Source organism: Pieris rapae, chromosome 17, assembly GCF_905147795.1.
Source record: "Pieris rapae chromosome 17, ilPieRapa1.1, whole genome shotgun sequence".
Taxonomy (NCBI): domain Eukaryota; kingdom Metazoa; phylum Arthropoda; class Insecta; order Lepidoptera; family Pieridae; genus Pieris; species Pieris rapae.
In genome coordinates, this window is record NC_059525.1 from 6,596,521 (window position 1) to 6,613,386 (window position 16,866).

At 30.0% G+C, this 16,866-nt stretch overlaps 2 protein-coding genes across 2 annotated transcripts; one reads left to right on the forward strand and one right to left on the reverse strand.

Annotated features, from left to right (window-relative positions):
• Window positions 1–40: 40 nt before the first annotated feature.
• Window positions 41–6,504, forward strand: LOC111001574 (ras-related protein Rab-11A). The gene is made up of 6 exons (XM_022271508.2): window positions 41–330; window positions 728–849; window positions 2,698–2,930; window positions 3,209–3,324; window positions 3,936–4,070; window positions 4,810–6,504. The coding sequence occupies exons 1-5, from the start codon at window positions 291–293 to the stop codon at window positions 4,064–4,066; spliced, it is 642 nt and encodes a 213-aa protein (XP_022127200.1). The 5' UTR covers window positions 41–290; the 3' UTR covers window positions 4,067–4,070; window positions 4,810–6,504.
• A 755-nt stretch (window positions 6,505–7,259) lies between these two features.
• On the reverse strand, window positions 7,260–13,202 carry LOC111001578 (glutathione S-transferase 1-1). Its single transcript, XM_022271514.2, has 5 exons — window positions 13,084–13,202; window positions 9,601–9,742; window positions 8,531–8,731; window positions 7,894–8,099; window positions 7,260–7,549 (listed from the first exon to the last, which is right to left on the reverse strand). The coding sequence occupies exons 2-5, from the start codon at window positions 9,739–9,741 to the stop codon at window positions 7,447–7,449; spliced, it is 651 nt and encodes a 216-aa protein (XP_022127206.1). The 5' UTR covers window position 9,742; window positions 13,084–13,202; the 3' UTR covers window positions 7,260–7,446.
• Between the last annotated feature and the right edge of the window lie 3,664 nt (window positions 13,203–16,866).

The window sequence follows — 16,866 nt, forward strand, 5'->3', positions numbered from 1 at the left end:
TTTGTCAACGTCAAAAACAACAAGTTTGACGTCCAACGTTAAATTTTAAGGCGTCAATAGGGGCGTAAAATAATCCGCCATTTTGTCTCTGAGACAAAATAAATTTTTATTTTAATAGTTAAAGCTGTTTTTATTCAACTGATCCGTTGTCGAAAGTGATATTAGTAAAACTGTGCAGTGGATTAAAAGTCTGTGATATTTTTGTGTACAACTATTTTTGTTTACGTTACTACAATCTTTACGTTATTAGTTGACCGATCTTGACGTCGAAAGAAGAACTACTATATAAAATGGGTACAAGAGAGGACGAATATGATTATTTATTTAAAGGTGAGATAAAGTTAGTTTCATCGCAGGTGTAATATTATGAATAAACACTGGATATGAAATAAAAATGTCTCTTGAACTACTTTGTTATGTGCTTTGTTAGTCTTGTAATGACGTATAATAATTAATAACGGTACCGAAATGCTATGAAATATTTATTTGGTAATTTTAAACTAAAATTTCAGTCAGTAATTGTAATTTTTCTAGCCTCGGTATTTTGTACCTATATCTTGTCTTGTCCATCAGCTGATTGTATGGCAAATCGATATAAGTTTTCTTATGAGTCACCTTGCTACTCATCCGTGATATAATCAAAAACCTGTGATATCGACCCTAAAATTTCGTCATACTGAGCCTTGACTTAACTATGACATTTTTTAATGTATTTTCTTTGTTTCAGTGGTGTTGATAGGTGACTCAGGGGTGGGGAAAAGCAGTCTTCTTTCACGGTTCACTAGAAATGAATTTAACTTAGAGTCAAAATCAACAATTGGAGTGGAGTTTGCAACAAGGAGTATAGAGGTAAGCCTCATGTTTTTTGTACATTGATTATACAGGTGTCAAGTTTAGTAATTGATACTTAAAAATAAAATCGATATCTTTTAAAAATATACAAACAATCATTTAATTTTTAGTCAAATATTTTGTAATGCACACAATGTAACGGTAATAAATATTAATACATCTGGTTTTTTTATCACAGGTCATGGTCTCATAAAAGTAAATAGCCTGTTTGGCCTTTTGCCAAAAGAGTTTGATAACAGAATAATACATAAATAGCTTTTAGTATTTTATAAAGCTGTCTTTGTAATTTGTTTTCTATATAGTTCAATTTTTTTTTCTGGTTATGTGTATTTCATAGTGAAAGTGAAATGTAGGACTTTAGTTTCTTTTTTGTTGAAGCATCTAAACATAATAGTAAGAAACATGACATTTACCTATAAAAGTCTATAAAAAAATTGTTGTTTTTTGAGGTGTTAAACACTTAATTGAATGTTATAATTAAAAGTCATTGTGCTGGCTGTTATGGACTCCATAGAACAATTGTTTATACAATTATTGTTGTGATGATACTACATAATTATATAAACCTTCAAACAGTGCAAATAAAATAAAATATTAAAAAGCTATATATTTCTTACATCATGCTGATGGTATTTGCTAAGTGTATGTACAATGAACTTATTGTCTTAATACTTGATTTTTGTATTTCATATTGGTTTTAATTTACTTCTTTTGTCTTGAAATAAAATGTATTGTCACGTAATGGCATTCATTCCTTTACCAATATTTTTTACTATAATAATAAATATTATGTATAAAACTTTTGATCACTTTAAAATAACTTTCAGAAACCTCTCAAATTTTACTTATAATTTTTTTTCCACCTTATTAATCATTATCCCATTCCTATGACCCATTGATATTAATAATAATAAGAAAATCTATTAAATGAGGTTTTTTATAGTAATCACATTCTACAAAAGCCACAATGAATTTACCCATCGAATTTCTAAATTGTTGGGAAGTAATTCATTTTCTTGAAACACTGCTAAACATTCAATACATGTTAATGATGTGGAAGTTTTTATGACTATGTGGGAAGATTGAATCACAAAGATTTGCAAAGTAAACTTGTTTGATATGATGTCATTCACTAGTAATGCCAAAAAGAAACAATTTATTGGATATAAATATTTATAAACACATTTTTTTTACAATTGTGTCAATCTTATTTACATTTGATGTGTTTTTTTAGTTAGTTTTATATTCTACCTAATCTACCTATCTACTACAGTTATGTTCAATTCCATACAAGGAGCCAACATCCTCTTTTATTTAAAAATGAAAGTATGATAAGAGGAAGTGTCAGTGACCTTCTAATTATATTCACTTAACCTCACGCACTGACGTCTGCGGATTGATAGGAATAGATTGAAAATATCGCGATTTTTAAAGACATCCAGAATATCTTCAGTAGTGGTTATAACCATCATGGATTTTGTGAAATTCAAACAAAAAATATGTACATTTAGGCAATTTGATAGTATCACATCATTATTTAATAGACATCTAAAGTTATGCTTTAGACAAGGTTATGCTTTATATGTAGATATCACAAAATTAATAAAATCTTTAACTTCATATCAATTACATTTAAAATTCTAAAACAATAATCTATTAATGCATACTTATTTGTTCACCTGAAAAGTGTTTATCCAAATATGTTTATTATAGTCCAACTTTTATTTTATTTGTATGAACTCTTTAAATAATTATAGTTTCAATACAAAAGAAATATAATTTTTCTTTAAAACTTGGAAAAAAGCATTGTTTCTTTTATTTTTAGCTATATGTATGAAATTTCAGGTGGACGGAAAAACCATAAAGGCACAGATATGGGACACTGCTGGCCAAGAGCGTTACCGCGCAATCACGTCGGCGTACTACCGAGGCGCTGTGGGCGCTTTACTTGTGTATGACATCGCAAAACACTTGTCTTATGAAAATGTTGAACGGTGGCTGCGTGAGTTAAGGGATCATGCGGACCAGAATATTCTAATCATGCTTGTCGGGAACAAGAGTGATCTGAGACATCTTAGGTTATACTTTATGATTATTACACTACAATATCTTTTGAGTAATATTAAAAATATCTATTTGGTAAACCTACCGCTTACCTTTTTTGATGCCCTATGCTATTTTGCTTTACATATTGTTAAGTTGTAACATAAGTTGCACAAATCCATATTTTTTAATCTAAAATGATGAAGAAATTTCAGTTGGAATAGATTGACAAACAAGAAGTTTGTAAATGTGAAATTAAAACAATGTTCTTAAAAGTGTGGTGTTAAACAATGTATGCATTATGCAATTTCAGATCTATCCCAACAGAAGAGGCAAAGGCATTTGCAGAAACAAATGGTCTTAGTTTTATCGAAACATCGGCACTTGATTCTACAAATGTTGAACCGGCATTCCAAAACATTCTAACGGGTAATTATAATAGAATTTGTTTAATTTTATAAAATAGTAATATATATATCTATAGTTAAGTGTATAAGGCAATTCTTTTGTTCAGTTATACAACCAATTCAATAGCGCCCAGTGCCTCCAGATTTAACTAAGTGTATCTTATTGAAAAATATTACACTCCAAATTGAAAACCTAATTAGTTTTTTTTTTCAAATTGTTTAAAATATATGGATTGAAATTAGTATATTATGACAAACATATAACTAATCGAAAAAGATTTAGATCAGTCAATAGGAATTACTAGGCCGAATGACAGAATGTGACATTCCTTAATGTTGCTCTGTAAGTAATGTTATGTTATTAAATTTGGTTGGATTGGTTTTACATTTACTAGACAGAACTAGGTTATGATAAATGTTTTTCGCATATTTCATATGTATCTCGCAATCATAATGAAAACCGTATCCAAAAATTAGTAAAGAGAGAAGAGTTTAATTTTTATTTTATACTAAAAATGATAAAACCATGGCTCCTAATTTAATTTGTATTGTCTTTCATAAAACTTCAACGTTAAATTACGTTCGCGATAAAACCAGTAACCACTTGTTTATTGAGAGACAATCTTGTTTCAGAGATCTACCGGATCGTGTCGCAGAAACAGATGCGCGATCCTCCGGAAGGTGACGTCATCCGACCTGATGCAGAACCGGCTGATCTCCGGCCATCTGCCGCAGACTCAGTGCGCAAACAGTGCTGCCAGTAGACAGGTATAGCAATACAATCTGAATATTCAGTATTTTTTATTAATACGTATGCCAAGGAAATGCACATTTAAACCTAAACGTTAACCACAGTGAACAGTTATTTAATTTTAAAAAGAAAAAAATTAAAAGTAAAAATACTAGACAAAATAAAAAACTAAGGTTTAAAAAATGTTTTTTTTATTTCACTATGTTATTAAATTAAAGTACGTTAGTATAAGTTCGCCCACATATAGCTATTAGCATCGTCCACAATTATTGTCTAATAAAAAAACATGTCTTTACTTCGGGTCTTCACATATCCTAAGTTTGAGACTATGTACTTGAAAAAGAGTGATATCTTATTAAGTTTACGATATTGGAGTCATACCGCTGATCACGACTTTAATAAATCAGTTTGCTCTCTTTTACTAGAGTGAACATAGAAGACTAAAATTGTGACGGTTAATGCCGACGTGTATCTCGCTCGTATATGCATATTAAGTTTATCATATCATAAATACATTTTTCTAATTAGAAATAAAGTTCTCTAAACATTACTCTAATAGGGAAGAGTCGCGATCAGACGGTCAAATCTCTTTGAAAAGTTTCGAAACAATTATCAGCACCACTCAAGCCCCAATACCCAACATACAGTAAATAAATTATTTCATTTCCATACCAACGCCTATTATCAAAATATTAAGTATTTTTATTTTAATACTGGTATACAATTAAATTAAATAAAAATTAATTCTGTTTTCAGGACTGTCAATCAAGTGGAAGAATGAAAGGAACTTTGCAAGATCATTCCCGAAATAAGTTGCCAGACATGGTACACCCACAAAGCTCTAGACAAGTTCCTTATTATTAGTGAGTTGCTGAAATAATTCCAATATCCTCTTTTTTGCCACAAATGTATTACCATTATAACAACTTAAAGAAGGTTCCGTGTAACCAATGTAAGGTTTATTAACTATGTTATTGGCTTCAAATTACTTCTAGCTAGAAACTTAGACACAAATTATGTGTTTGTTTTTATTTTTTATTATTTTTATATATTTTATCTTGTGGCAATTGAGTGATCTTCATATATATCTTGGCGTTTTTCTATAAAAAGGCACTTGACTAGATGCGTTAAGCTGGCAACCCAGTGCGAGCTCATGTAGATAGCTTTCTGTAATTTAGTGTCGAAAAATTCAACCTAAAAAAATTACCAGGTGAAACTTTAACATTTCAAATGGTAATTGCCTAGCCAAGACGTCAAAAATATTTTGTCCCTTCTCATTTGGAATTTAATGGGATTTCTCTATAATAGTAAATTGAAATGAAATACTAAAAAAAAAATATCAATACAAAAGTCTTCAAGAACTTGACAGAGAATAGAATGGCGTCTTGACGAGGTTCTAGTTTCACTGAAAAATGTGAAAAGTGTGTAAACGCAATGCACTTCGGTATTTCATTGTCGCTTTAACAACCTAAGCGGTTGTCAAATTTAAGTTTCTTTTATTTCTGGTGAGTTTATTGCCGTTATTCTAATAAAATCGGTTATCTTTTGCATGGTAACCCTAATTTATTAGGGTTATCACAAACTCCTAAAAACGGTGTAGTAGATAATTGATATTGTATTTATTTAGTTAATAAATCTATGTAACATCGAGTATTCGTTCGTACGGAGATACTGAGCAATAATTTGGGCTGATATAAATAGCACACAATAGCTTCATAATCTGATTGTTCGCCACGGTTATGTGTAAATTATAATGTTAAGTTAATAGTTAAAAGTTATGTAATCGGGATGTGTATAATAAACCGCGATTGCAAAAGACCTTTGTTTTATTTATAAAGTCAACAAAAGCTATGAAAGCCCTAACGACGGAAATGTATAGGATTGATTATTTTCATGATTTTATATGGTCTATAATATACACAAAACCGATTAGCTAGTAGTATTGTACTAAGAGAAATGTTAGCTTTTTTAATGATCATTTAGTTATTGATATGTGCCTTTTGTGGTCAGTAAGACTTATTTATTGGCTTTTTTTTTCATTGTTGACAGCACTTTACATTTTATGTTATGAATGGAATGTTACTTTCAATTTGCCAAATAAATTTTAAATTAATAAAATTTCATTTTTAAATATAACACAGCTGTAAGGAAGTTTTTTTTATATTAAATGTTAGCAGCTTTATAATAAAGTTTCGATCCCATTCGTCTACAATTTATTTCACATACTTTTTTCAGAATTGAAAGTATTATTCCTATGCCATATTTCAGGGTGTTGCAATAGTGTCGTTGTGTTGCCATCTCAATACTCAGCGTTATGGTGTTGCCATATTGGTCTGTTACAACGGCACAAGCTTTGAAGATGTATTAAAATATCTACATATGCATGGTTATTTTTAGTGCCTATCTGTAATTACTTTATTAAAGACAATTATAATAAATAATGTAAATGTCTTGTTTTTTTTTAATTACCCTCTCATGATTTTACGAACTCCTAATTCCTATTTTATTATGTCTACCCAAGTATTTTTTATCTATAATATTTCTACAGAAAGAGTCTCAGTTGGTTCTGCTATTGATCTTTATATTGATAAAATAACTAACCCCAAATGATTTACGCCCAAACCCAATAACCTATCTCAATCCATTTTTGACCATCTAAGATAGACATCTTAATCGAAATATTGATAAATAAAGTGCCAATAACCAATCGACGGATTGTAATACCCATCTGTCGATACTAGCTATCCATGTTAGGACGGATCGGTGTATGTGGATAGACCTTTGTATGTAAGTGACAGTTCAACTGTGCCAATATCCTAAGATTTTAACTTAAACCAGTTTGAAAAAATATTAAAAAGCTATTTGATATGTTTAGAACATTGACATTATATTTTTTGTACGGGTTTATTAACTTAATTTGGTTTATATCGGTAAAATGGAAAGACAAAATTGCAAATTGCATTCTATCCGTCGCCAAAAATGGATTGTATTTATGAAGATGGGTTTGGTTATTGGGATGCAGATAGATCGATCGACTGTCACGGTCTGATCTCATATTGTGCATTAATTATTGGATTCAGGCGCAAATCTATAAGATAAAGCAAGACTAAATGCTACCATGACGGCGACGCAGCCATATTATAATTTCGAAGTTCAGACTTACACAAACAATCATTAGAAAGCATCTATTAATAAAAAGAGGTTTGTAACATCAGATAATTTATTGTGACCTTATTCTACTTCTTATAATAAATTCTTAAAGCAAACGTGTTGAAGGATGGAGGTAAAAAATACTATATCAATCAAGGACCATATCAGAATGCCAGTGTTTAAATTATGACTGTTAATTCCACAAATTTAAGAGGCTAAAATACTGGAAACTACATAGGACTTTTACTTCTTAAGCATACTTTCGACAAGCGCTTTGAATGCATCTAGACCTTTCTCATTGGCTTCTTGGTATCCGGGAGCTGTAGTCTTGACTGTTTCATACCACCTGAAAAGACAAAAGTTTTCAATGCTTGAGTAGAGGGTAACTTCATTTAAAAACTGGACTCAATAAAAAATAAAAATAAACATGTATTAAAATTGGAGAGATATGAGTATTCCGAGGTAAAACGACAAATGTACTTTTTTCTTAGAAGTTGACTCAAGACATTCATTCAATATTATATACATATTTATAACTTTTTACACTCATTAAAAATAATATCTACATTATTATACTTTGAATACTTAAAAACTTCTTAAGGGTAAATTTTCTAGAAGAGGTAGACATAAACAAATTTAAAACTCATCTAATTCTTTATAAATACAATGATTATGCTCATTTAAAGTTACCTTTTAACGTTAGCGTATTTCTTGAAGTCGATGTCAGATGCCTCAAAGCTGGAGACCCCAGCGATAATACTCAAGTCAGCCAGAGTTAGATTGGGCCCGGCTACATATTTCTGTCCTTCAAGGAAAGTATCCAACAATTTCAGGGCATCCTCTACTTTTGCTAGCTTGTCCTTGTCGGCTGGTGCGCCGTAGAATAAGTGTGGGTACTAAAAAAATATTTATCTGTGTTTAACAAAATGCTATATCACTAATAAGTCATTTCCAAGCAACACGAACATTTTCAATTTTGTCATTCAGTTCTACAATACATATATTATTTTTTTGTTTAGACCGTAGAAGTCTTTGCATAATTAAAATATTTCGTTTTAATATATTCACGAATAAATTACTTTCAAGGGCGACTTTCTAAAAAACATGTTAATTTGACACTTCATGATTTAATTGAAATTCATTACATATTTTTTTAATTACGAGTAGGTACGTTGGAGCGTGGGGCAACTAAATCCGTGGGGCCCGTAGCATTTGCTACGCAACCTACGTGGCTAATCCGGCACTGGTCATTATATTAATTCACGAAGAAAAACAATATTTTTACGACTATGACAGACTTAACGTCCATACATGGTAAGGTACTTACGAAGTAATCGGCAAATCTGTTGTACAGAGTTCCAAGATCATAGTTCAGACGCATGTCAACCAGGGCCCGAGCTTTAGGGTCTTCAGGGTAGAGGGTACTGCCCTTGCCGTACTTGTTCACTAAGTAAGTCATGATAGCTCGGGACTCGTAGATAATAAGGTCGTCATCTACTAGAGTCGGCACTGTGTGTTGTGGGTTGATCTTAAAAAAAGAAGAAATGTTTTAACTGACTGAAATCTGTTGCCCTTCTATAATGGACCGGCAATTAAGCCTCGATAAAAATAAATTGTGTATTTGTATCTAAATATGTATATAATATATAATATTATATATATTTGAATAAATGTTATGAATTTTTTTTCTATGACTAGAACTAATAATATTGTGTAGTAAAATGTATTTATTTATGCCGCTGAAATTTTATATCGTGATAACATTTAATCTATAAAGAATATAAGACCAATTTCATAGGATAGTGATTAAAATCTCTTGTTTAAGATTCAATTCGATCTTCAATGTGCGTAATCCTACTCAACGTGGACGCATTCCGTTTGAAAGTTCGATTAAAACAAGTACGAGCAAACGAGGACGGAATGCTTGTTCACTTCTGACCGGTTTTACCAATAGCGTGGCACATAGTTTATTATACTTATAACTTATTAAAATCGCTGTTAATATATTTTTATCACAAACATATTTTGGAATGAATTGGAATTATTATTATTGAATAATTAATCAAACGTATTATTGTACATAACAAAATATAGGGTGTTTATAGAAAAAACAACTTTAATTTTTAATGTATACATCGTAATGTATATGTACTGTGTAATGTACCGTAGATATGTGTGCTCTACGGTCAATATTGGTTAAATACGCGTGCTTATCTACAAGAAACTACACATATAAAAACGTGTGTAATAATGACAATTCCTAGATTATTTTATTCAACAATGCATGTCTGCAATATGTATTTTAATTTCTATAGCAACACATGAAAAAATTGTTGCGTGATCTACAGTAAAACCAATTAACCGACAATCGCTCTTATGAAGTGACTTTTGAATTACCTTCAAAAACTCAGGCTTAAGATGTTCTCCATGATGCAGGTCAACCAATTTCAAGTTCAGGTTGAGGTTAAGGGCTCTCGCTGTCAATAGTACAGCACGGCATGGAGCCGAACCAGGTACGTAATACAAATCCATAGGCATCCTGTAAAATTCATGAACGTGGTAAAATGATTACCCATTTAATTTATAAGCCCTAAAAGTAAAATATCAAGTTACAAATCATACACACAAACCTAAGCTATATTAGAATAGAAGTTTTTAAATTTTGATGTTGAAAACAGAAACATTGAAAAACTTTAAAATATAGGTAGTTATACTAATTTGTACTAATACCTATTATAAAGATAAAAATTTGTTATATGACCACGCGATGACGGGACAGGCCGAGGTCATGTAACAATGAAACTATGTATATTTATATAGGTATTGATTTTATTATGTGAACACTACGGAATCAATTTTGGGACTACAATTTCTTTGACTTATGTATGTATATCTCTTTGATAATTGTTTATCCTGTCTCATAAATATATGGATATGACACTCCGATAATCTATACTTATACCTAAAAACCAAATTTTAGTGATTCATATCTAAGAGGAACAACCCAGGGTTTCTTTGTATTTATCGAAGGCCATCATCTAAGATAAATGCTAGGGAAAGTTTCGCATCAAGGTCACAGGTAGTGACTTGTAACAAAATACTAGTTGAGGTAATACTAGTAAGATTTGTATTTACTTTATATTCATTTTGTAAATAAAGTTATATGTCGTTTTTGATTTACGAAAGCGTTTAATAACGGATAAAAAGTTTGTATGTTTATTTGCCGATTCAACCTAATATGAGATTGAACCTAAAACTGATAGATTTTTTTGCAAACAAACGATATCTTGCAATAAGAATTTGATCGCTAAAATTTAAATCTAGAATGCATACGTAATATACATAATATGTAATGTTATTATAAGCTTAGGCTTAAATCATTTAAAGCTTACGACCACATTCAACGCCTCACTTAAGTTTAAAAAGCAAAATGATAACTTACATCGATAAATAAAAAAACTTTAGTCAATTTTGTTCCAACACAATTCTCAAAATTGAGGTCAACAAACGAAATTGAAGCTCTGACTCTGAGAAACTGAATTTTGCAGTTCGGGTCATTGAATCGTATCGCAGGTAGACAGGAAGTATAAAACCAGTTAATGGAACTAACAAAATTTTTAAGAAAATTGATTTCCTTCTCCACAAGCCACTTTGTATTTTAATAATTTTGCATTATAATTACCCTTGCAAATTCAACAAAGATACAAATTGTGTAAGCCCTACTGCTAGTACGAGTAATCAAACTAGGTAAAAATATGGATAGACACAGCATAGCAGATAAGTCGTGTCGTAATTTATCATAAAACAGCTAAAACATTAAAATAGGTCATTACTAGTTACAACAGCTCTTATTGTTGTAATGTGATATCTTATTATTAAAAGATTATTTTTAGACACAGATTTTACTCGACTCCCAGCAAACCTTTATAATGATAATAATTATCAACTTAAACATACCTATCTAAATTACGTACTTAAAGATAACATGCAATTCCAATCTACAACTGTACCTATGTATGTAGTAGGTAGGTACAGATCGTTGAAATTGTCAAACAGTTTTGATGGTGGTTACAAAAAGGTTGTTTACCTAAGCCATATTTATTCAATATCTTTTACTTTTTTCAGTGCATGTTCTACATTCAGTAGCCAATGTAATAAATGTAACTATAAATTCAAACTAAAAGTTTCTTTCAACAGAAATCCAATTTAGTCATTTTATAATAAAAAAAACGCTCTATTAGCTGATTCCGAGAAGTTTATAACTGACAACTCTAAATTTATAATACATAAAATAATTGTATTCCGTGACAATAGCCAATATCTTAATAATACGTGGCTCATACACTTACTTAACAATGGCAACTCAATCGATTGGAAAAATATACCTGTCATTTTCATTAACAATATTTTGAATGTTTCAGGAATTAGGATTGTGTTTTTATGTATAGATAACTCTTATCATTGTTGAAGATCAAGGACACGTGACTTGTGTAAAACACAATTAGATAATGATTGTAAAAAGATAATTACGAAAGAAAAAATACTGAACAGGACAACATACAACAATATCAATGATTGGTTAGTTTTGAGGAAAAAAAATTAAGACATCTAAAGCAATATGGAAGCTTCTAAACATAAATACAGTCTGAATAAGTATCAATTCTTTATGACTAAGATATAGGCATCTAATGAAGCTTTCAATACACCAAGCAAGCCAAGGCCGATGGGTGGTAAAAGTACGTTAAATTGTATTAAGAAAACGTTAAAATTTGTTTATTGTCGGGGTACACGACCTCAATAGGAAACACGCAATCCCCTACAGCATAGATAAATTTTTATTTCCGCTGTGATTCTTTTCGGCTAGTAAGTCTTCAGTCAAAGAATCATTCCAACCGAGAATCAAACGTAGTACGCCACGTGCGTTTGCAAATATGCCACGGAGGTTTAAAGTAAATTATTATTTATAAAGAACTGGACAGACGTCTGGCCACAATCCCATCTGATATTAAATCAGATGTGGCCTGTTGGGCACGTCTATCCAGGAGATAGAAATGAACCCATATTGAATTGTCTAGGGAAGAAGAATGAGAGCAAGCACTCCTTTTTCTGGGGATGATAATAACGAAACTCCAGCGTGCTTCAAGATATTAAGCGTTGATGGTAATATATATATGTTGTAAACGCTGTTTCGTTACAAGTAGGATATTTCAAACAACTGTTTTTTCGTATTACCTTGACAAAACTAGTGCGTGGGAAAGTAATTAATTGTTTAATGCCTTGTACTTAATAATAGCGTGTTAATATTTAAACCTAACATGCTTTTGGTCATATATCACACGATAAATAATTAAATAATATTTTAATAAAGTAAATCTTTGAGGTTTTTACCAATAATAAATGTATAAAATATACTGTTGTTCCGACTTAAATAATAAACGGAATAAATCACGTGTTTCGGTTTTTTAGATTTAACAATTAATTAAGTCCTTTATTTTTTTTAATATTATTCTGTTAGTGCTCAAATATACAGTTAGTTACACAAATATAAGATTCGTTCACTTGAAGTAAATTATGCAATTAGGTATTATTAATATGTAGTTTCCTTAATATCCGCGCTATTTAAAGAAACATAGATAAGATACTTCTGTACAACGCGGGTGACAACAACTTAGATATAAATAAGAAATATAATGTCTATTGGAACTACTAAAAACTTTTAAACCTTTAATTTATTTATAAAGTATCATATAAGTATGTATTTGCAACTTTAAAAGAAATAAAGTATCTCAATAAGATTTTGGTTTTAAAAAACTATTTATAAATATTCTAAATTCACCTCACACTATCCCACAACGAAACTACACTACACAAAAAACTTACTTTGAATGTTTTCGTTGACGTGTTAACACTATAGCAATCTCACTGTTTGTAAACGGTGTTCGTGGTAGGGAAGTCGATTTATACCAGCCAGTGACGCATACTTACCGCACGAGTTTTTCCCATTACAAATTATACTGACTTCTATCCGTGACTTTACATGTTATTTTTTCTGTGTAATGTATATAAACAAAATATATGAACAAAAATCTTCTCAACAGAAAGTTCTAATAATGTTAATTACGAAAAACTTCGTGTGTCTAATTGGGCGTATAATTTCCAAATGTTATGTTTATGTGAATTATTTTATTAGTTACATTATGCATCATAATCTAATGCAAAGACACTTTACAGATAATCAAGATTTTCAGATTCAATTAAAACTTATGTATTATATGGAACCCGATAAACTTATGTATTTCAAAAATACTTTTTCTCAATAACGTAAAATAATAAGGCAGAAAGTGACAGCGGTAGTAGGTTGTAATTATAATAAAATATTAGTAATCTCTATAAAAATTACGATAATTTTGAATACATTAATTGCTTTGAAAGCCCAATAAATGCTCTGAATTTTTTATACATATAATATTGAATTACTATTGAATAAATTTTTTGGACACAAAAGTTCAATATTTAATTTTCTATTTACAGAACTTCGTTTAAATCGATTTTTAGTAATCATGGTCGGAGACTGTATGTAAAGTAATATACTATGTACGTACGAGTTTACAGTTAAATATTAAAATAATATTATATTTGTTAAAAAAAAACTCAAATTTATTATTTACAATTTATTTTAAATTTATTATTTAAAATTTAACTGAGCATCTGCACTCATACGTGCAAACAAAATACGGAATGAATATTTGCAGTGTTTAATATGCACTTACACCTTAATTACTTAACAAATTAAGGGTGCATTTAATGAAAGAAGTTGTCGTTTTATCAGTTTTTCCTTATACAGCCAATGTTGATTGCCAAACTTATTGATTTCCTTAAATGTGTGATTATTATTCATATTATTATGCAGAGAACTTAAGCGTATACAAATAAATTTGGAACATTTGACTTGTAACATTAGTTATTTTACCTGTGGTAAAAATATAGAGTTTTTTTGCAATTATTCGTGACTTGCAAAATTTCTTATCGATGGAACTATTTAATGTACAGATAATTATGTATGTCACTTTTATTAGATTATTGCTATACAATAACAGATAAACTGTACCAGACTCTTTGTAATCCAAAAAGAATTAAATTCTTATTTTTCAGTTCAACACCATTTCACATAAACGGTTTATTTATAGGATTTTTATTAAGAAAGTTCATTATTACAGAAAAAGATTTTAAACAATTTTATTTTTAGGTTTGTAACTCGTCGATCATTACAAAAAAATATATTTTTTTAACTCAAAAATATATTTTTATTGTTAAAAAAATATATTTTTTTGGTACACTAAAGATACTTGAAGCCTCAGAAGTCAGAACCTCAGAAAGTATCTTTTGTAATATAATCGTCTAACATTCATAGAGAATATCAAACCTCTTCATTCTTCGACATAAAATATATTTTTGTTAGTGATGTAAACCTAATATTCACAGACTGTAAGTTATGTAATAAATTTACATTAATTCGTTTTACGTTATTATTTTATTTTATTATTAAATATCTAATATGAGTTATTTCGAACTGAAATCAGAAGACTGATTATGAGGAAAATGCCGTAAATTAATAAATTTGGAAGTCTGGCGGCACTATCTGGTATGAACCGGATTGGATTTTAAAATTTAATATAGGTACATTTGAAGTGAATTTTAGAAGTAATTTTTGAGAACTTATGATTCCATAAGATCAAATATTGAGGGCTACTATTACGTAAGAGCCAAAATTTTTACAAGTTAATTAATATAATTTCTTGCAAGGATGGTTAGGAATGGAATGGATATTTATACAAGAATGTTATGGTGGTACAAACGAAAATTCGCATATTCTGCCACACATAATGCGTGCAAATTTGTCATAAAAAGAATTTTACATTATGAGTCATATCAATTAGTCAATTCTTATATAATTTGTAGTGATAAAATGTCACTGTTTTAAAATATATTGTTATGTTATTACAAATTAATATTAATTATAGTGTTTAACGCAAATAATAATTTATAGAATAATACATTTTCTCCAAAAGTATTACATTAAGTCGATTTTAATAACTCTAGTATGAAGTTCTTACAATGCTTTTAGTAAATTATTATAAACTTTGATCGGTGGCAAAAGGTGTTTTTTTTGTATACAATTCCAGATTAATTTTTGGCACAGCCAATTTCTCCCATGTCTTCTTCGACATATGTTTATTACCGTTCACTTAAAAATATTTATGGTTTTGTGAATGAATAAGGACATTTCTAAAAAATACATTTATGGAAGAGATAAAATGTTTGAGCTTCTTAACAAATTTACTTCGACTGAATTTTCACAAATTTTAATTCCATATCTAAGTACTTATTAATGAAACTTGCATGATAAGCAGCCAATACCGTATCAAGGTTAACTGTTACAATTTGTAGTGAAATATTACCCATTAAAAAGTAAATTGTGTACGCATTGTAAAAAAATTAACGCCTTGTACACGAAAACTCCAATAAATAATAATAAAATGTATGATAATACAGGCTTAGGGGTTACCCTAATATTTATTTAAGTTATTAAATACAATTCGACTCGAACTAATGACAAATTTTGACAAATGGTATCAGACACTAAATTTCACCTACACCCGAACCCAATAATTAATCCACAATCTCAGATAGAAAACAAGTGACAACTGACAGTCGCTGGATCTCCTATCTACATCCCAATAACCAAATCCTACGAAGACAATCCATTTTTGGCGACGATTAGAATGCTATCTCTACTCTCTTTAGACTCATATTTGATAATTAATATAAACCAAATAAAGTAATTAAATCCGTACAAATGATATTAAAATATACGTGTCTATGCTTAAAACATATTAAATAGCTTTTTAATTATTTTAAAAACTGGTGTAAGTTAAAATCTTGTCGTGTTTTGTCTTTGTCTTTATCTATTGGTATGTCTCAGATGGACAAAACTGTATTGAGATAGGTTATTAGGTTTGGGCGTTCCAGCTTATGACACGAGAAACTCACAACTGAACGGAACTGTTAATGTAACTAACTTCATCAAAATATATATTTAGGTATGGTTTAGATAAGGTAATAAATAAGGTGGTAAGGTTATTCTATGATTGACAGCCTTCTAGAGTGGTGTTCATTGTTCAGCGAAATTGATCCTCGGTCAACGCCTGTAGCCTGGCTAGACTTCGCCCATATCGCATAACCACATTCAAAAGATTCAAACCCGTGACGAACTACAATGGCAGATCATGGCATTATTATAAAGGTATTTTGTGTTATTGTGAAATAAACTCCATTTCCTTTCGGATACGACTTAAAATTGTATAATACAGGTATGGTTTCGTTAATAACGTTTTGTAGGCGTTTAAATATGTATTGTTTGGGGAGAGTATTTCTCTTGTACATTGTACACAATAAAACCCACTTTATAGGAGAGCTCTTATATTATCTGCATAAAATTTAAAAGTATATAATATGTAGTGACATGATATTTTTGTATGCGTTTGGGAGGGGCCCTGGATGGTTAAGATACACATATCAGGCCGGCAGATGGCGCTGCAGTCGGTACTCTCATACATTCCGGGTCGGGTCGGGTCCGCTACTTTAGAATAAATATCCTTAACA